This window comes from Pseudorca crassidens, chromosome 15 (assembly GCF_039906515.1).
Source record: "Pseudorca crassidens isolate mPseCra1 chromosome 15, mPseCra1.hap1, whole genome shotgun sequence".
Taxonomy (NCBI): domain Eukaryota; kingdom Metazoa; phylum Chordata; class Mammalia; order Artiodactyla; family Delphinidae; genus Pseudorca; species Pseudorca crassidens.
Window position 1 is genome coordinate 65,086,174 of NC_090310.1, and position 17,938 is coordinate 65,104,111.

Sequence of the window (17,938 nt, forward strand, 5' to 3'; positions counted from 1 at the left end):
AAGACCCAACGTAGCCAAAAAATAAATAAATTTATAAAAAAATTAAAAAAATAAAAGGATGTTTATTGTTTTTATTTCCAGCATTTCCATGTGTTACGTAGCAGGAAGTTCCAGATATTGTCAGAAAAGGAAGTCCAGCTCAATACTTAGTAGACAGAACTGTCACTGTCTGTTTACTTGTCTATTTTCTCCATGAGCATCAAGCTCTGAGAGGGCAGAGACAGGGTCTGACTCATCTCTACATCAAGACACCCAGCTTAAGACCCTCCCCACCCAGAGTAGAAGTTCAGTGCATTTGTTGATACCAAACCTCCTCTCAGACACTCGTATTGAAGGGGAGCTCAATTTCTCCCACTCCCAATGTAGCCTTTCCTTTGGAGAGAGTCATGTCCCCTGGGGGACCATCTGGCAAGAGGGGGACAGCCTGCCCCTTTTCTGTGTTCATTCCTCCCAACACTTGGCTTATCCACTCAGGATTCTGCAGAGTAGGGCTCAGGGTCTGGATGATCCCAGTGATAACTGGGACTTTGAGCTTTGATCCAGGAGAAAGCACAGGGGCCAGTCAAGATGAAAACCTAAGGTTCTCATGTACCGTTAGTGGAAGTTAAATTGGTAAAACATTGTGGGAGAGCAATTTGATGGCATCTACTGAAATGTTAAGTATGTATACTTATCAATCTTGCAATTCACTTCTCTGATTCTATTCTATTCATAGAAGAGGAGTCACTGTTACATTGTTTGTGGCAGCAAAAAATTGAAAGCCACCCAAATGTCCATCAATATGTGATAAACTAAATAAGCTTTCTTCTGCCATACAATCGGAAACTGTAAGATGGTTTTAGGTTTTGTTTGTAATGAGGAAGATCTGTGTATATTGACATAAGTAGAACTCCTGTGTCGTATTACTGAGCGAAATATGTGAGTCTGCAGGACAGAGTATATCATATTACATTTAAAAAAAATTAATTAGGGGCTTCTCTGGTGGCGCAGTGGTTGAGAGTCTGCCTGCCGATGCAGGGGACACGGGTTCGTGTCCCGGTCAGGGAAGACCCCACATGCCGCAGAGCGGCTGGGCCCGTGAGCCATGGCCGCTGAGCCTGCACGTCTGGAGCCTGTGCTCCGCAACGGGAGAGGCCACAACAGTGAGAGGCCCGCGTACCGCAAAAAAAAAAAAAAAGAAAGAAGAAAACATTAATTAATTTATTTATTTTTGGCTGCGTTGGGTCTTCACTGCTGCGCGCGGGCTTTCTGTAGTTGCGGCGAGCGGGGGCTGCTCCTTGTTGCAGGCTTCTCATTGCTGTGGCTTCTCTTGTTGCGGGGCATGGGCCCTAGGCACACAGGCTTCCGTAGTTGTGGCACGTGGACTCAGCAGTTGTGGCTGCAGGTTCCAGAGTGCAGCCTCAGTAGTTGTGGCACATGGGCTTAGTTGCTCCGCGGCATGTTGGATCCTCCCGGACCAGGGCTTGAACCCGTGTCCCCTGCATTGGCAGGCAGGCTCTCAACCACTGCACCACCAGGGAAGTCCTATCATATGACATATTTATGTAGAAAAAAACAAACGAATCTGTAAGCAGTATAAATTTGTACATCCTAGAGGCTATTTGGCAGTATCTATCAACCTTTTTTTTTTCTTTTTTTTGGCTGTGTTGGGTCGTCATTGCTGCACGTGGGCTTTTCTCTAGTTACGGCGAGCTGTGGCTACTGTTCATTGCGGTGCACGGGCTTCTCATTGCGGTGGCTTCTCTTGTTGCAGAGCACCGGCTCTAGGCCACAGTAGTTGTGGCACATGGGCTTAATAGTTGTGGCACACGGGCTTAGTTACTCCGCAGCATGTGGGATCTTCCCGGACCAGGGCTTGAACCCATATCCCCTGCATTGGCAGGTGGATTCTTAACCCCTGCACCACCAGGGAAGTCCCCAGCTTTTAATCGTTGAGTCTTTGATTAGAGTCTACTCTATGCCAGGCCCAGCACAGGCTGAGTGATGGGAGTATATGGACTGAGATCCTGCCTTTGGGATGCCCACCATCTACCTGGGAAAACACATACACACAATTAGTCACCATGACTTACTGTTTATTGAACAAATAAATAACTGTACTGTCCATCAAGGTAGCTCTGGACCATGGGTGAGGACAGGAAAGGCTACCTAGAGGAAGACGGGGTGAGTAGAATCTTGAAGACAGGAAAGCTCTGAATTCAGAAAGGGCTGAAGAGGGCATTCCAGGAAAGAGCTTGAGCCAAAGTGTGGTTGTGGGAGAGAGTTGAAGAGACAATGAGGAGTTTGACCTTAGCACAAGGTGTGTGTAAGTGAAGAAGGGGAATAAAGCTGGAGAGAACTGGGGCTGGATCATGGAAGGCCACAAATGCTGTATTAAGGAGCATGGTACTGTGGGAGCCACAGAAGGTTTTAGAGCAGGCAAGTGGTGTGACAAGAGAGGCATGTTAGGGATTATTTACTTTAAGTCAGCAAGAGGTCAAGAGAGGGTATGAAGTTAGCAGGAAGCAGATGTGATGGGCAGAGACTCAGGGTTGCAAAGAATGAGGATGCTTTGGGGACAACCCTCCAAGGGCCAAAACACTGCTCTACATCCCCTACACCCCGGTCAAGCCTCTGGGTATTATTTCCAGGATCCTTCTCCTAGTTGCTGGGACAGAGGAGTCCTTCTAGGGTTTGTTATTAGGCTGGGATTTTATCACCAGAGCAGAAGCTCTGGCCTAGCTCACCCCCTGCCTCCTGATGGACCAGATGGACAGCTCACAGACCCATCCCCACCATCCCTGCTCTACTAAGAAAGGACCCAGAACCTCTGGAGACTCTGAGGATGTGTATTTGTAGTCTTTCAGGCATTTCCCAGGCCACTGGGAACGCTGGGGGCCTAGAATATGGGATTGGAATAAACCTGAGGATGGAGAGTTTGAAAGAATATCTAAAAGGAAACTTGGGACTTCCCCGGTGGCTCAGTGGTTAAGAATCCGCCTGCCAATGCAGGGGACACAAGTTCGATCCCTGGTCCGGGAATATCCCACATGCCGCGGAGCAACTAAGCCCGTGCGCCACAACTACTGAGCCCGTATGCCACAGCTACTGAAGCCCATGCGCCTAGAGCCCATGCTCTGCAACAAGAGAAACCACCACAATGAGAAGCCCTCACACCGCAACAAAGAGTAGGCCTTGCTCGCTGCATATAAAGCCAGAGCACAGCAGCCAAAAAAAAAAAGGTAACTGGGTATGTTAGATTTGACAGATAAGGAAATTGAGGCCCAGAGAGGTAACATGACTTGCTTGAGGTCACACAGCAAGTTTGGGGGTAAATCAGGGCTGTGCCCAGGTCTCCTGGGGGAGGCTGAAGCACTCTGGGGTTTTGATAATCTGGTGCATGTAGAGAGTGGAGAGAGTTGGAGCCAGGAACTATGGGTTCAAATCCTGGCTCTGCCATTTACCATAGCTGTGTGACCTTGGGAAGTCACTTAGGCTCTCTGAGGCTGTTTCCTCAACTGGAAAAGGAGGATAACACCCACCTTTTGGGACTGTTGTGAAGATCAAAACACATATAAAGCAGTATAGCACAGTGCCCGGCACTCAGTAAGTGTTCAATAAATGTCAGCTACTGGTCTGGCAGCGGCAATAGTTTCTGTTGAGTGTATTATTGAATATGAATCTACATACTAACAGTTAGTGAGATTTGTCTGTTTCCGTGTGTGTAAATCCGGGCTAATAACCAGTCCCTGCCCTGTCACTTTTCTGTCCAGCCCCTGCAGCAGAATGTGTTAATAAGGTGTGTAAACGTTCCAGTGCTGAGCACTCAATGGTTATTCAGCCCAGAGCAATTCCTCTCCAAGTCCTACTCCGCAAAATTTCCTGTCAGCCTAACCAACTCTTCTATACTGCCGGGTGATCCCCTGGAACCAGAGAAAAGGGATGTCCCCCACCTCTCAAGCCTGCCCAGCTGAGGAAAAATGGGGTGGGAAAGCAGCGAACGCATACGCTGAGAAGGTGAGACAGAAAAGGGAGAGCAGGGAGAAGGGTGGTGAGGAGGAGGGAGGTGCACGAACTTGGTGTGGAGTTGAGAAAAGGGTAAAAGATTGAGGGACGTGGATATAGGATGCAGGTGGAAGGACAAGAGGGGCAGTGCGAGAGGTGAGGGCGCTGAGATAGGCGGAGGGAGCGCAGGAAGATGGGGATCTCGTAGAAAGGAGTGGGAACCCTCCTCTTTGAGAGGTCCGTGGGTCGTCCAGGGGTAGGGGGTCCAAGCTTCCTGCAGTCGCTTCTCCGGGCCGCCGCCCCTAGGATCGGAGTCGGGATCCCGGGGAGGGAGCCACTAGCCAGCGAACCGTGGAGGAGGCGGGGAGGGGGGATCCGCAACACGGGATTGGCCGCTGCTCCGCCGGTCGGTGACGCGAGGCGGGCGGGCCCCTTTGTGACATCACAATCAGCTGTTTGAACGTTCCAATTTGTGCCGTGAGCACAGCAGCGGCGGCTGCACAGACTCAAAGCCCCGCGGGCGAGCGCAGCAGCCCTGAGCGTCCGACACGTACCCCAGCCGCCTTCCCGCCCAGCCCCCGCGATGCGGCCGCGCCTGTGATCAGCCGCCGACCCCGGGACGCCCCGCCTCACAACTACCTCAGCGCCACCTCCGCCTGCCGCACCGCCCCAGTCCCCAGGTGAGTTCCGACCCGCTTTGGCCAGGGGGCTCCCGGAGTCTGGGGACACACCCCGCGCCCCCAGCTCCCGGGTCTTTGTCTGTCTCCGCCGGCGGCCTCCGGGGCTGCATTCCCGTCTCCGGATTGGCTGCCGCAAGCCCGGTAGACCATGACGTCTCTCGATTTGCATATGACATTGAGACGTCACCAAGGCCGGCACCGCCCCTCTCCCCGCCTCTCGGCTCAGGTCGCTTGTCCTCCGGTGACCCGTTGGGCGCTGGGTCGGGGCTGCGCCTATGGGTGAGTGACGCTGAAAGGCAGCGGGACCAGAGGGTCCTCCAGTTTCCTGGGCTAATCCAGGAGCTGGGGTCAAGCCTCTGATCCCCTACTTTCTTCTTGCGACTTGAGAGAGGTTCCGAAGGCGCTACTGGGTCTAGGTTGGGGGGAGGGGGTTGTCAGGAGTTCAGGGGCCCCTGAAGCTTCGGCTCCAGGTCACTGGGGCAGCGCCAGATGGTGATACAACCCCCTCCCTCTGGCTCCAGGTTCTGCACCCCTGGGACTAACATCATAACTTTCTCCGAATCCCTGACATGTGAGAAGCGCCTTAGCTGACGTCATTCCCAGCCCCCAAACGAGGGGTCTTAGACCCCATTTCATGGAAGGGAAACTGAGGCGCTGAGAGGGGAAATAGCTTACTCGAAGTCATGCAACCAGTTAGAGTCATGCCTACCTAGTGAGTAGCAGATGCATTAGCCATGGGCACATAGCTAGTAGGAGCTCATTACAAGTAACAAGTTACACATCCTCCTTCCACTGAAGACTCTACCTTGGGCTAAGCACCATTTAAATTTGATAGAGCTCCTAGGTTTCCTCACTCCTGGATCTTTTCCCAGGAGGTCTCTGGAGATTGGGTCCCCTTTTGAGGCCCTGACACTCACTCTGTTCTTTGGAGTTGCCAAGCCCAATAAAATCACTGCCTCCTAGCTGTTCTGACCACAGAAATTGTGAGGCAATGCCTGCCTCAGGGTGTCTCCGATGTTGGGATGGAGTGGAGGTGAGAGTTCCCTCTGTTTGGCTCTTCTTCACCTCCCAGCCCCAGAGTTGTCAGCTAGAGAGGACTGACCTGGCCTAGTGCTAGGGACTACAAGGCTTGTGCTGCTCCTCTCTGCTCACAGAGAGGGACCAGAGAAGGAGTGGGAGAAGGAGAGCCTCTGACTTTCCAAATAGATGGGCCTACGGGCTGGACCAGCAGTCCCATCCCAGCCTAGACTTTGCTCAAGGATGGCCTGGATGGGGTAGAGGTGGCTTGGGGGCCCCAGTGTTATTCTGGGCACAGCTGCTATAGTTATTAATGGGAACGGTTCTCCCTGGAGCAGAGCTGGGAATGTAAGAACCAGGAACTGTCAGGGCTGGGAAAGAAAAATCCTGGGAGCCTCCCTTAGTGGTCATGAGAGGAGGCAGCCACTGGCTGGCTGGTGAGGTTGTCAGTTCTGGCTCTGTCACTGACTTTCTCTGTGACCTCAGGCAGGGAGCTTCCCCCACCCTAAGCCTCCCTTACCTCAATCTGTTTGTAATTTGAGGAGGCCCAGAGTAGACTCTGGTACACAGTGGGTGCTCTGGAAAATGCAGGATGAATCTTGGTGCCAGGAACCTCAGACCCTTTTATAGCTGAGAGAGGCAGTGACCTGATCAAAGTCTGACTCCTGTCTGACTTCCCCGTGTCCCCTGCATCATTATATTTTGGGGGGTTGTTTACTGAGGGCTTCCTGACTGTGTTCACTCTGGACTGAATGCTCAGTGACCTGGGGCTAGGCCTGCTCTGCCACCATCTAGCCATGTGTCTTTGGGTAGATTTATGTCCTCTGATCCTCAGCTCGCAAAATGGGCTGGGTGAATATCATGTCTCCTGAAACACCTATTAACTTCCTTTTCATTTTCTCAGTGAAGCAGTAGGTCCTTGGAAAGAGGGTGTGCCTCAACAAGGCCCCAGTCTTCCCTTCCTTCAGGAGGGGCCAAACTCTCTGGATTTTTGGTAACTGAGTCACTAACTCCCTGTGGCTACAGATGGGCTGGGATATGTGGCTTGTGCTGGGCAGGCACTGGTTGAGAGTGGCCCAACCTTTCATAATCCCGGAAGATCTACCACCAGGGAGGCCAATACCCAGGCAGCACTTTCTTCTGGAGCCCACCGTGGATCTGCAAAATGTATAAGTACTCTAGGGCATAGAGTTTAGGTGATTCTGTGGCAAGTGTGAAAATATACCCAGGGATCGGGAGAGGTAGCAACAACCATAAGAAATACCCCAGGTGGGTTAGCAATAAGAGTAGAATGCCTCCAGGGAATGGAAGTGTGGACATGCCCCCAGGGAGTTTTATAGAAAGTGTGGAAACATCCTTAGAGGAAGGTGACAAGTGGCTGAGTAGCAAAACTAACTGTTGGCTATCTTCGGGGACATGTGGAGAGTCAAGCTCCAGGGACATCCAGGGGGCCTGGCCAGCAGCCCCTAGCCCAGGTCTAGTCCTGAGGTAGGCTTGGTGTTTACATTCCTGGAGCAGGGGGTCTCCTTCCTCATCTTCACTGAGTGAAGGACTGATTGAGGGCTTGAGTCCTGGTCAAACCCTCAGTCCTCATACTTAAGGGCTCCTGGGGTCTGATAGCTCCCTCCCTCCATCATCACCTCCCACTGACCTGCTGTCTCCCTGGGGCCAGGCAACCTGATCTTCTTCCTCCTAGCCAGGGATGCTGCCCTTGAGCAGGAGCTTGGGAATAGGGAGTAAGAGGGGGGAGGGCCTGTGGGAATAGGATCTTCATCTGACAGACACAATTGAGGCCTATGCGATCACAGGGTGAGGATGGTAGCTGTTCTGTGGGATTTCTGCTAGGGAGCACTTTTCAAGCCACACAGACTCAAGTAGTGGTTCTTAATCTCTGGGGTCAAGGACCGCTGTTTAGGAAATCATGATGAAAACCAAGGTCCTTCTTTTCAGAAAAATACACATGGACCATGGCCCCAGGCCACTAAGTTAAAAATGCCTAATCCAGACAGATACCCAGCAAAGGCAATGGAGTATAGTGATCTGGAATCTGCACAGGTTAAAATCCTCTGTGTCTTACTAGCTTTGAGATTTTGGGCCAATTATCTTACATCTCTGAGCCTCAGTTTCTTCACCTATAAAAAAGGGATAGGGGCTTCCCTGGTGGCGCAGTGGTTGAGAGTCCGCCTGCTGATGCAGGGGACATGGGTTTGTGCCCTGGTCTGGGAAGATCCCACATGCCGCAGAGCGGCTGGGCCCGTGAGCCATGGCCGCTGAGCCTGCGCGCGTCCAGAGCCTGTGCTCCGCAATGGGAGAGGCCACAACAGTGAGAGGCCCGCGTACCACACACACACAAAAAAGGGATAATAATTATACCCACTTCCTAGAGTAATCATGGGGATTACATGAGGTAATATAGGTAAAGTGCTTAGTATAGTACTTGGCACATGAATGTTAGCTATATGATGATGATGATGACGATGATGATGGTGATGATAAATAATCACAATACTGGGCGATTTCTTCCTTGCTTGGAGAACTATTTTTACCCTTCAAGGTCCAGGCTGGATGTCCAATCCTCTGGGGAACATTCCCCGACAGAGTCTGGTCATATATATCACTCCTAGAGCATGCAACAATATTAATAATTATTAATAATAAACTAGTTGCTTAGTTTATTGAATGCTTACTCTGTGCCCAGGTGCTGTTCTGAGCACTTTGTATTTAGCTCATTTAATTCTTATGAGAGCCCAGAGAGGATACTATTATTAGCTCATTTAATTCCTTTAAGGGCTGAGAGGAGGATACTATTATCCTTGCCATTTGACAGATGAGAAAACTAAAGCACAGGTAAGTTAAATAACTTCTAAGGTCATACAGAAAACAAAAGCTTGAAGGCAGGCTGACTTACCAGAAAGGGAACACAAACACACACAAATACACACACACAGACACACACACACACAGACACACACGAGAAAGCTTTCCCACGCATCCTTGTTGTACCCTTCTGGGGGCTGGGGGAGGTATCCCCAGCCACAATGGGGAGACCAGTCTGTGGTGCCTCTGACTCCTCTCTACCTCCCAGGTTTCTGCACTGCCATAGGGCAGCCCCCTGAGGCCTCTTCACTCCCCCATCATGCTCCAGCGCCTCACCAGCCTCTTCTTCAGCTCCCCGGCGCCCCCCGAGGACCCCGACTGCCCTCGAGCCTTCGTCTCTGAGGAGGATGAAGTGGATGGCTGGCTCATTATTGACCTGGCGGGTGAGGCCCGAGTCTGGGGCCAGGACTGACTCCTGGGCCTGTGAAGTCGTCATTAGGGCAAGTGGCCAAGCAGTTGAGCAGGGAGCTGCTAAGGGGTTGGGGAGTTCCCCCGGGCCTACTGGGCAAATTGGGGCTGAGGCAGTAATATTGGAGGTGGAGGGTAACAGGGCCCCATCTCATGCAAGCTGGGGCCATCTCCTGGCGGTACAGTGTTGGACTCCACACCTCACGCGCCCTAGGGCAGCAGGTCGAGACTGTGGATGCCCATTGGGTATGGTGGGCGGGGCTGCGTGTCGGACTAACGATGCCCTTTCTCTCCCTGCCCCATTGTGTCCGGTGTGTGTGTGTGTGTGTGTGTGTGTGTGTGTGTGTGTGTGTGTGTGTCCCTCCCTGCTGCGCCCCCTCCTCCGCATGGCTCCCCCTCCCGCGCCACGTAGACAGCTTCACAGCTCCACCCAGCCCCGGGGCCGCCCCGGCCCCTGCGGGCCGCCCTCCGCCCGCACCCTCCTTGATGGATGAGAGCTGGTTTGTTACCCCTCCGGCCTGTTTTACTGCAGAAGGGCCTGGGCTCGGGCCTGCCCGCCTCCAGAGCAGCCCCCTGGAGGACCTCCTCATCGAGCACCCCAGCATGTCCGTTTACGTGACCGGCAGCACCATAGTGCTGGAGCCGGGACCTCCTTCCCCGCACCCTGACGCCGCCCTGCCAGACGGAGACCTTAGCGACGGGTGAGCCGGCCGGGGGCGGAGCCTGGAGGCCTAGAGAAGCTTGTCTTGGAGGTTAGGGTCCCCGCTGCAGGAGCGAGCCCAGGAGACCCCCTGGCAGTGCCGGGGCGGGGCCTTTAGAGGCGGGTCTTCGAGGCAAAGGGCGGGGCCCATGGGCCGGAATGAAGCTAGGCCTGAAGGTAAAGGGGCGGGGCTTTGAGATAGGGAGAGGCGTGGCTTCGTGGCTAGGGCGGGGCTTGAGAGAGACAGAGCTTCGAGGCTTGGGATCGCTGAGACGGTAGGCATCTCCAGGTTGGCTTGGAGGAATGGTTGGTACCCACAAGAAGGGCATTGTGCGCCCCCCTAGGAGCAGAGACCAAATCGTGCGAGGGTGCGGGGACAGGGTGGGAAGTGCCAGCGCTCTCCTCCGTCCCCCACGACTTGTCTAGCCCTGACTGCCTCGCTCTGTCCCCTCAGGGAGTTGGCGCCTGCTCGCCGTGAACCCCGGGCCCTGCACCACGCCGCCCCTCTGCCGGCGCGGGCCACACTGCTGGAGAAGGCGGGCCAGGCGCGGCGCCTGCAGCGGGCCCGGCAGCGGGCCGAGCGCCACGCTCTGAGCGCCAAGGTGGTGCAACGGCAGAACCGCGCCCGCGAGAGCCGTCCGCGCCGGCCCAAGCACCAGGGCAGCTTTGTCTACCAGCCGTGCCAGCGCCAGTTCAACTACTGAGCTTCCGCCGACCGTGCCGCAAACCCCTCGCTGACTCCCGACCCTTATCCAGCCCCTCCGCCGCAGCCAGTGTGCTGCTTGAGGGGCGCCTGCAGCCCACTTCGGGCTGGACACCACAACCTCCCTTCTTAAGTGTGTGAGGTGGGGGTGATAGCCTCACTCTCTCTCTCTCTCTCCTACTCCTTTTATTTCCCTATCTCTGATCCTCTAATCTGCCTCTGAACCTCCCCCTCTCCCTTCACCCTCCCACCTTCTGGCCCCTTCTGGCATCTAATGCTCCATCTCCCCCACCGCCGACACTCCGTCGGTTCCCATCCTGATCTTTGCCCTGACATTCTCCATCCCTGCCCTCCGGTCCTCTACTCTGGCCCACTCCTATTTCTGAGAGTGTCTTCTTCCAGTTTCATTTCTGGCTCATTCCCTACCTTCAGCTCCCACTTTACAAGCCTCAGTCTATCTAATGTTTGGCACTGCATTCACTCCTGCTCCCTTATTACTCATTCCCAGTAATTCTCCCACTGAGACTAAAGGGTTCTGCCTTTAGTCTTCCCCTTCCCTCTCCTCTGGGGGCTGGGCTCCTTGGAGTTGCCTAGGTATGGAAAGGTAAGGTATGTGGGAAAGGACTGTGAGATGTGAGTTAGAGGGAGAAGGTGGAGGGAATCGAGGAAAAGAGGAAACCTATTGAAAATGTAGACAGGACAGACAGGTTAAGATGCTGTAGGGAGCAGGGCACAATGGGGGCTGGCATGGTGCTTCCTCAGAGAGGCCAAGCCCTGCTCTCAAGCTGGAGCCCACATCACTTTTCTACAATGCCACCTCCCAAATCTCTTCCTGAAATCAACCCCTCTGCCGGGCCCTGTATCTGAAAGGCTTAGTTAGTACCTTGCTGCCCTACCCACATCAACCCAGCAGTAAAGGCTGGGCAAGGCCCTGCCATCCTAGACATCTGTTCACATGCCCCAAGGTGCTAGAACTAGCTTAGGAGAGATGCAGGCCAGAGGGATTCTAGGCAGGAGAAGGACACACCCCAGGATAAGAATGCAGAATGATGATGCTGGGGAGGACAAGCTGTGGGGTGAAGCCAACCAAGGAATGGCAGCTAGCCTTCATCTTGCCTCTGGCCTTGTATTTCATACTCTGCCAGGATGGCTAATAAACACTCCTGAGTAGGAGGCCAGGAACCCCACTGCCACAATCCCCAAATAGTCCCTGTCCAGGTTCAGGGCCTTTAGGGGAGCCTCTCTTCATTTTCTTTCCCAGGGCTCTCTTCCTTTCTAGGCTGCTGGGGGGAAATGGGTACCCTATGGTTCCCCTTCCCTTCTCCTCCAGTAAGTACCTGGAAGAGGGAACCTGAATATCTGGGTGAGACAAAGGGAACAGGGGCAGCCAGCTTTCCCCTTCTCACGGTGGGATTGACTTTTGGGCTCAGACACCAGCAACAGCCTCTTGGGATGCCCCGAGTTGCTTCCCCTTTCCTCTTTCTGTCCTTTTCTAGTGTGTGCTCTTTCTTCCTTGAAACCTTTAAGATTTCCTATTACACACTAACACAGGTCTTTCCCTTCAATTCTAGGTTTCTAGGCCTCACAGCCAAGCTGAGGCTTACAGAAAACTCTGCAACCCCATGCGGGCAAAGGCAGCTGCCCTCCCTGGCCCTATAACCCTAGGTCTCCAGTGGGGTGTATGGATAAGGGAGGGGGTAGCCCCATGGATGCTTGGATAGGGACAGAGAAAGCCCTGTTGGGGTCTCCTATCCAAGGGAATAAGCCAAATTTACAGTAAGAGCAGATCAAATTCCCCATGCTGATCCACTAGGGCCCTAGTAGTTGACAACCTTGCTCCTCTCTCCAAGGTTCTCCTTCAGTTACGACCTAGTCCCTTTTATTCTTCCAGCTACTCCTTGGTTACTTCACAGCCAGCTTAGGGTCTTCAGCACTTCCAAGAGCTGAAACTCCCTCCAACTCTTCTTGCCTACTCCTTTGCTGCCAGCTGGAGCCTAGGCTCAGTTCTGGGCAGTGCTCACGATCCTTCTGTGGGGGAAAAGTGAGTTATAGGGCATTTGGCTCAAATTTCAAAAGGCCCCTACCATACCCGTATTTCTGGAGGCTCCTGTAGTTCTAGAACCCTCCAACATCATCACCTGGCTGGTTGCAAGGCTCATGTTTTTGTACTTTCCTATAGATTCTGTAGCATTTGAGTGTGACAATATTTTAATTGTGTATAGATTTCTAAGAGCCAACACTAGTTTGGTCTCCTGCTAGTCTGACTCCTGAAGCAGCAGAACTCGTCATACTGTATTGACTGTGTATGTGCCTTTCACCTTGAGCATGCTTCAGGATTTTTTTTTAAACCACAGAACTTGAATACATGAGGGAACCAGAATTCACAAAGTCCTATGCAACCTTAGACAGGAGGAGGTTAGAGAGTCTGTCTTTACTGATGTTTCAGAGACCCTGTAGAAGTTTGTTCCAGACTGCATTACTTAACGTCAAGACTACCAGCGCTTTGCCAAAACTGAGTATGTGAGAGGGACCCCTATTTCTAGAGTGAGTCCCAATTACATCAAAGGACAACTTCCAGTGATTCTCCAATACATCTCTCTTCAAACTGGGTGTCATTTCCAGCCTTTGCAGTCTGGCCCCATCAGGGTCCCATCTGTGTATGAATGCGGTTTGCTGCTGTTTTGGAGTATGCTTGCTCCCCGGCCCCCACCTGGAACCTTGAGTTTGCTCTGACCCATAATGTTAGGTGCGTTGAGGACCCCACCAGAGCTCTTGGATGACTCCTCAGATCCATGTGGCTTTATGTGAGGGGACTGAAGGCAGACATAACATGGCCCCTTATATCTTCCCTCTTGCCCTGCTGCCTAGTTCCAAATGGAACCAGTAAGATGAGTGCGTCCCTCTTGGGTGTTTTGTGTTGAGACTGGCTGAAAAGAGGAGACTCTGGTTGACCATGTTATGACATGTTGACAGACTCAAGGACATAACCGCCTCAGCCTGCTCACGTGGCATGCCTGTGTATGTGTGTAACAGGATTCTGATTGTTAGACTGTAATGTTATTCCTCTATGGGAGAAAAAGTTAATATAAAGAAAAACAAATAAAAATCTATTTAAAGCACATTATGCTTTCTTCCTGAGTACAGCTAAAGTAGGAGAAGCACTTTGCAATCTCAAACACAGTATTGGCTTAGGGTGTTGTTAGGCTGGCTTTGGTTCTGGTTGTGCGTGTGTCATACAGGGAAGGAAGAGGGTAGATAAGCTTGCTGGTAACAGAGCCAGACAATGGGGGGTGACTCAGAAATAACTACTTTTAGAGAATCCTTATAATGCAAGACACATTTAAAAAAAGGAAAATAAGAGCATGAGAATCATCAATTCAACCTTTTGGTCTCAGGCACTGGGTTATGGAGCCCCTGAAGGGGAAGGGATGGAGTATATGTCTAGCTGTAGGAGACACGGCAGAAGGCTGGGGCCCAGACCAAGATAAAGACAGGACCCCAAGCACTAAAGTCCCCTGAATGTTGGGGGTAGGGTAGGGGCAGAAGCAGCTGGTTTGGAGACCCCAATTTTTTTTTTTTTTGAGACCACAATTTTTAAGGTAAGAACAGAGCCAGGAAAGGGAAAAACCTAGGCACACTGATGAGTCACCCCAGGCCTGATGCAGATGAGAAACAGGGCAGCCAAAGAGTGGAACATAGTGGATATCTCTGAAGTACATAATGCAAAATGACAACTTTTATTTGGGAGCTGCTCCATTTAACCACGGACATGGACTGAAGTTAGAAACCTGACCTAAACTGGGCTAGATTCTTGATGCTGTTACAAAAAATCTTGCTGGTCAGTCTGGGCTTATCTCTTCAATGGAGGAGGTGTAAACATAGTAGTTTTGGAGCAATCCATCATGTGCATGGAGAAGCAGATGAATGAGGTAGAGAAGAGTGCCATCTGGTTTGCTGACGGCTTCCTGTCTCCAGAAAATCCTGGGTGACCTTTGATCCTCTCTAAGTTGATTCTGTCATTTTGCAACCAAAAGAAATCTGATCAATATCAAAGTGCCTGGTATAGTGCTGAAAAGAGCTAGTTTCTTCAAAGCCAAGAGAATGAGTTGAGTGAATAAGTAGGTACATTTTCCACAACTTGCCAGGTGGGCAACTCAAGTGTAATGAGGACATGATGGGATTCTAATTCACAAAGAAGGCTGTTCCTATTCATTTATGGTCCAAAGAAAGAGCTTGCTTACCCAATAATCCCTTACCAATAACATACGTTTATGTTCTAGGACAAAGACATTTATTTAACACATTCAGTATTTCACATTGTACAAACCCTTAGATTCTCTTTATTCACTGGTCCATTTCTACAACAAATACATCCAAAACACTATATAATAAAATTATTTACAACATTTCCAAATGAGAAGATTCCTTTTGCCCCACTACTGCTATTCACACACAGTACTTCCACAGCACAATACATCATTAGAAGATCTAAAAATGCTCACCCTGTACTCTAGGCTGCTTAGGAAATGTGAAAACTATTAACATAATCACATTAGCTCCTCTCAATACATGGCAACATTTTAGAAACCTTCAACTTCATCTTGCAACACCAAAAGGGTTCAACAACTCTGCTTTCCCCATTGCACTTTATGAAACAGGTTGCAGGGACCAGGAAAAGGACCACATTATTAAAATAACTAACTGTACAGAAATGGATTTTAAAAAGTCACAGCTCAAAATCGCTTTTTGTAAAATTCACACACATTTACAAATATCAAGTCGTCATTCAGCTTGTTTACTTGGATTTTCTTCGCTTGGATTGCACCGCACTGGTTATGTCTGTGGGGAGAAAGGAAGGACATATTCAGCTGAGGCATTTCTTTATAGCAGTGCCTTTTAGACAGTCCACAGGAACCAGGGCTGACCTAAGTGGAGCCCTACTGGACTCTGAATCAGTCTAAGGTCCTCAAAAGGGGAACTCAGTGTGAAGAGGGTCTCAGACTTCTCGGCCCTGTAAACTAGGGCCTGGCGATTGGGGAAATGTTATACAGGTAGTGGAAGGTGAAGCAAACATACATGAAAAAGGTGCCAGGATGGGGAGAGCTGCTTTAGCTGGGCAATTAACCCCACAATCTCCATCACCTGTTTCCATCACCCAATGAAATGATGGATAGACTGACAGTGCTTTTGGTGAGAAATCAATAAGTGATGTTACAAGCAAGTAAGTGAATTGTGCCACAAAAAAAACCCAGCCTCTGGAGCCAAGCCATTGTTTTGCAGTGAGGAACTCTTTTTGCCACGCCATAGTCAAAGTCTCTAAATAACATGACTATGACCGTTGGTCAGCAAGTGTCTACCATGGCCTAGCCAGGTATTATCAAGGCTGTGGATATACCTGTGTATGTATGGAAGGCATGGAAGCAATTCAGAGCAAGTCACAGCCTGCTCTGAGCCCAGGTGAGCCTGAAGGCTTCATGGAAGAGGTGGGAACTGAGTGGTTTATATCAGTGACAGGGTAACAGTGACATAAAAGGGAAGGAGTGTGTTTTAATTCTTTTAATTCCTCTTGTATTATTCATGCCTTAAACTCAAACTCAAAATATAAACTCTCTCAAAAACTTTTTCAACACAGAAGGCTTCTACAGCAAAGTACAATGAATAGCCTGAAGCTCTCCAACTGTAAACATTTCTTTAAAATCTCATATTGATCTTAAAAATTCACCCTCATTCTTCATGCTGCTCCATAATAGATATTTTGGATTTAAAACGAAAAAAAAGTTTTAGAATTACTTCCTATCAAGGACAAAAAAATGTTTTCTATTTAACACATTAACGTGTAAGATGAATCCAACTTATCCGTTTCTAGAAACCAGGCTGAACTCTCTGATGCTGCATGTTAGGTTCAGTATTCTAAGTAATTTTTCTTCTCTCTTTTGTATTGTATCATATTTTGAGAATCCAGACTCAAAATGTAGAGCAAAAAGCAAAAATTTTGTCACTCTGTTAGCTAAGAAGTGAAACCTAGATGACTTTCCAAGAGGTGGCCTGTACCATGTTTTTAGGCTTCTATAGGTGGAAATTTCAATATATACCTCTTATTGGGAGATTATGATGCTTGTGCCAGGTGGTAGAATCAGTTTCTCTGATTTACTCATTAGTCTTTTGCTAATCAGAGGACAGTAAATCTGACAGGATGTTGACAATGGTGTTATTTTAATTCCATGTAAATAAACAGAGTCTCACATAGCGCACAACTCCCCATAATCAGCCCTTTATGTCCAACTCTCAAGCTTCATTTCCACTGTAGCAAATTTGTCATTTGCAGCAAAAACATACAGGGTTTTGTCTTGACTGAGTGTTCATCCTTAGAAAAATGTCTGTTAATTAGGTCAACTTTGGGAGCTTCTCCTTGGTTGTGATATGAACGATCAAGTGGTGTGTCTGAGAAACACATGTGTGGCTGGGAAAAGTGGTTAGGAGTGGGGGAATAAACCACCTCAGGCTCCCCCCTCCATTCCTTCCTTGCTTGTTCCCATCTGTCACTGCTCTAAAGCACCCAATCATCTGGCAGGCTGCCTCTGCTTCTGAGGATGAATCAATGAGTGAGGCCATGAGTAAACAAGTGATCTGTGCTAGAAACTGGGGAAAAAAAAAAAAAAAAAAGCCTTTTAGATACTAGAGTGAGCGGTGGCAGTGGTGGTGTAGGGTGGTGTAGTGGTGGTGTAGCGTGGAGCTTTACCTTCTAAGGATTTTTATAAATTGACCTTGACCTTGCTCACTTCATTACGCTTTTTACTGTTCTCCTTCTAGCCAAGATTTCTATTTAATTGTAAAAACATTCTGGAAATTTCCTTTCAAAATCTGTATGGCTGGTTTCTAAATGATGCTACAAGAGTGCAGTTTCAGGTAGTTACTGTTTAGGGATTTCTCCCATAAGATGTATCTAATTATGCTTATTCTATAATAATAACACTTACATTTTAAGTATATCTGTATACTCTGTTTTTTTTAGGTTGTTGCTTCTCAAGTCTCTAGCTGTGGACAGGACAGAGCTATCACCCCACTTTGCTGTCAGAGGCATCTTAGGGCACCCCAGGGACACCCACAGCTGCTGCTGATTACAGGTTGCTCTGAACCTCCCTCTTATTAGCATATTTTCCCAGGTTTCAAACTTGTACATTGAACTTCATGTTTTTAACTACTGATCCTTACTCCCAGTTGAAAATATAACATCAAACTACTATAAACAGAAGACTAAAGAATATCAAGGGAAACTAGAAAAATCATTTCTGTGTTAACAGGGAACTCATCATATCAGGAAGCAGTACTCATTTGCTTATTTATAAACAACACATCTGATCAAGTGCAATTTTAAAAAGAAGTTCACTGATTTGTGGGAGCCAATTTTTGTGTCTGTAATTAAAAGTGGCAGGGCAGTGGGGGTCAGTGGGGAGAACCAAACCAACCAAAAACAAAACAACAGATTAGAGAGTGACCTATCAACCAAGTGGGCCTCCCTGGACTTGCCCAGAAATCATCCATCCCACCTGCTCCAATCTGGTAGTCTAG

General features: G+C 49.7%; 2 protein-coding genes across 15 annotated transcripts in view; one reads left to right on the forward strand and one right to left on the reverse strand.

Annotated features, from left to right (window-relative positions):
• The first annotated feature begins 4,523 nt into the window (after positions 1 to 4,523).
• On the forward strand, positions 4,524 to 13,488 carry TP53INP2 (tumor protein p53 inducible nuclear protein 2). 3 transcript variants are annotated; one of them, XM_067707896.1, is made up of 4 exons: positions 4,524 to 4,664; positions 8,767 to 8,941; positions 9,379 to 9,667; positions 10,121 to 13,488. In XM_067707896.1, the coding sequence occupies exons 2-4, from the start codon at positions 8,818 to 8,820 to the stop codon at positions 10,368 to 10,370; spliced, it is 663 nt and encodes a 220-aa protein (XP_067563997.1). In that variant the 5' UTR covers positions 4,524 to 4,664; positions 8,767 to 8,817; the 3' UTR covers positions 10,371 to 13,488. The 3 variants fall into 3 exon arrangements, with proteins under 3 accessions (XP_067563997.1, XP_067563998.1, XP_067563996.1); XM_067707897.1 differs by lacking the exon at positions 4,524 to 4,664 and adding an exon at positions 4,760 to 4,943 and having other exon boundaries at positions 9,499 to 9,667; XM_067707895.1 differs by lacking the exon at positions 4,524 to 4,664 and adding an exon at positions 4,772 to 4,943.
• A 599-nt stretch (positions 13,489 to 14,087) lies between these two features.
• Positions 14,088 to 17,938, reverse strand: part of NCOA6 (nuclear receptor coactivator 6) — a 97,803-nt gene continuing 93,952 nt past the window's right edge. For all 12 annotated transcript variants that reach the window (XR_010935230.1, XM_067707894.1, XM_067707886.1 and 9 more), the window contains one exon: positions 14,088 to 15,208. Coding sequence is in view for 11 of the 12 variants with exons in the window: in XM_067707894.1 (XP_067563995.1) it covers positions 15,165 to 15,208 (44 nt within the window). In the remaining variant the exon portion in view is untranslated. The remainder of the gene's footprint in view (positions 15,209 to 17,938) is intronic.

Excerpts from the sequence above, each read along its gene's own strand:
- TP53INP2 (XM_067707896.1), top strand. The coding sequence starts at position 8,818 with ATGCTCCAGCGCCTCACCAGCCTCTTCTTCAGCTCCCCGGCGCCCCCC. Across the intron at positions 8,942-9,378 it reads GCTCATTATTGACCTGGCGG|ACAGCTTCACAGCTCCACCC; the intron begins GTGAGGCCCGAG and ends CGCGCCACGTAG. Across the intron at positions 9,668-10,120 it reads GACGGAGACCTTAGCGACGG|GGAGTTGGCGCCTGCTCGCC; the intron begins GTGAGCCGGCCG and ends CTGTCCCCTCAG.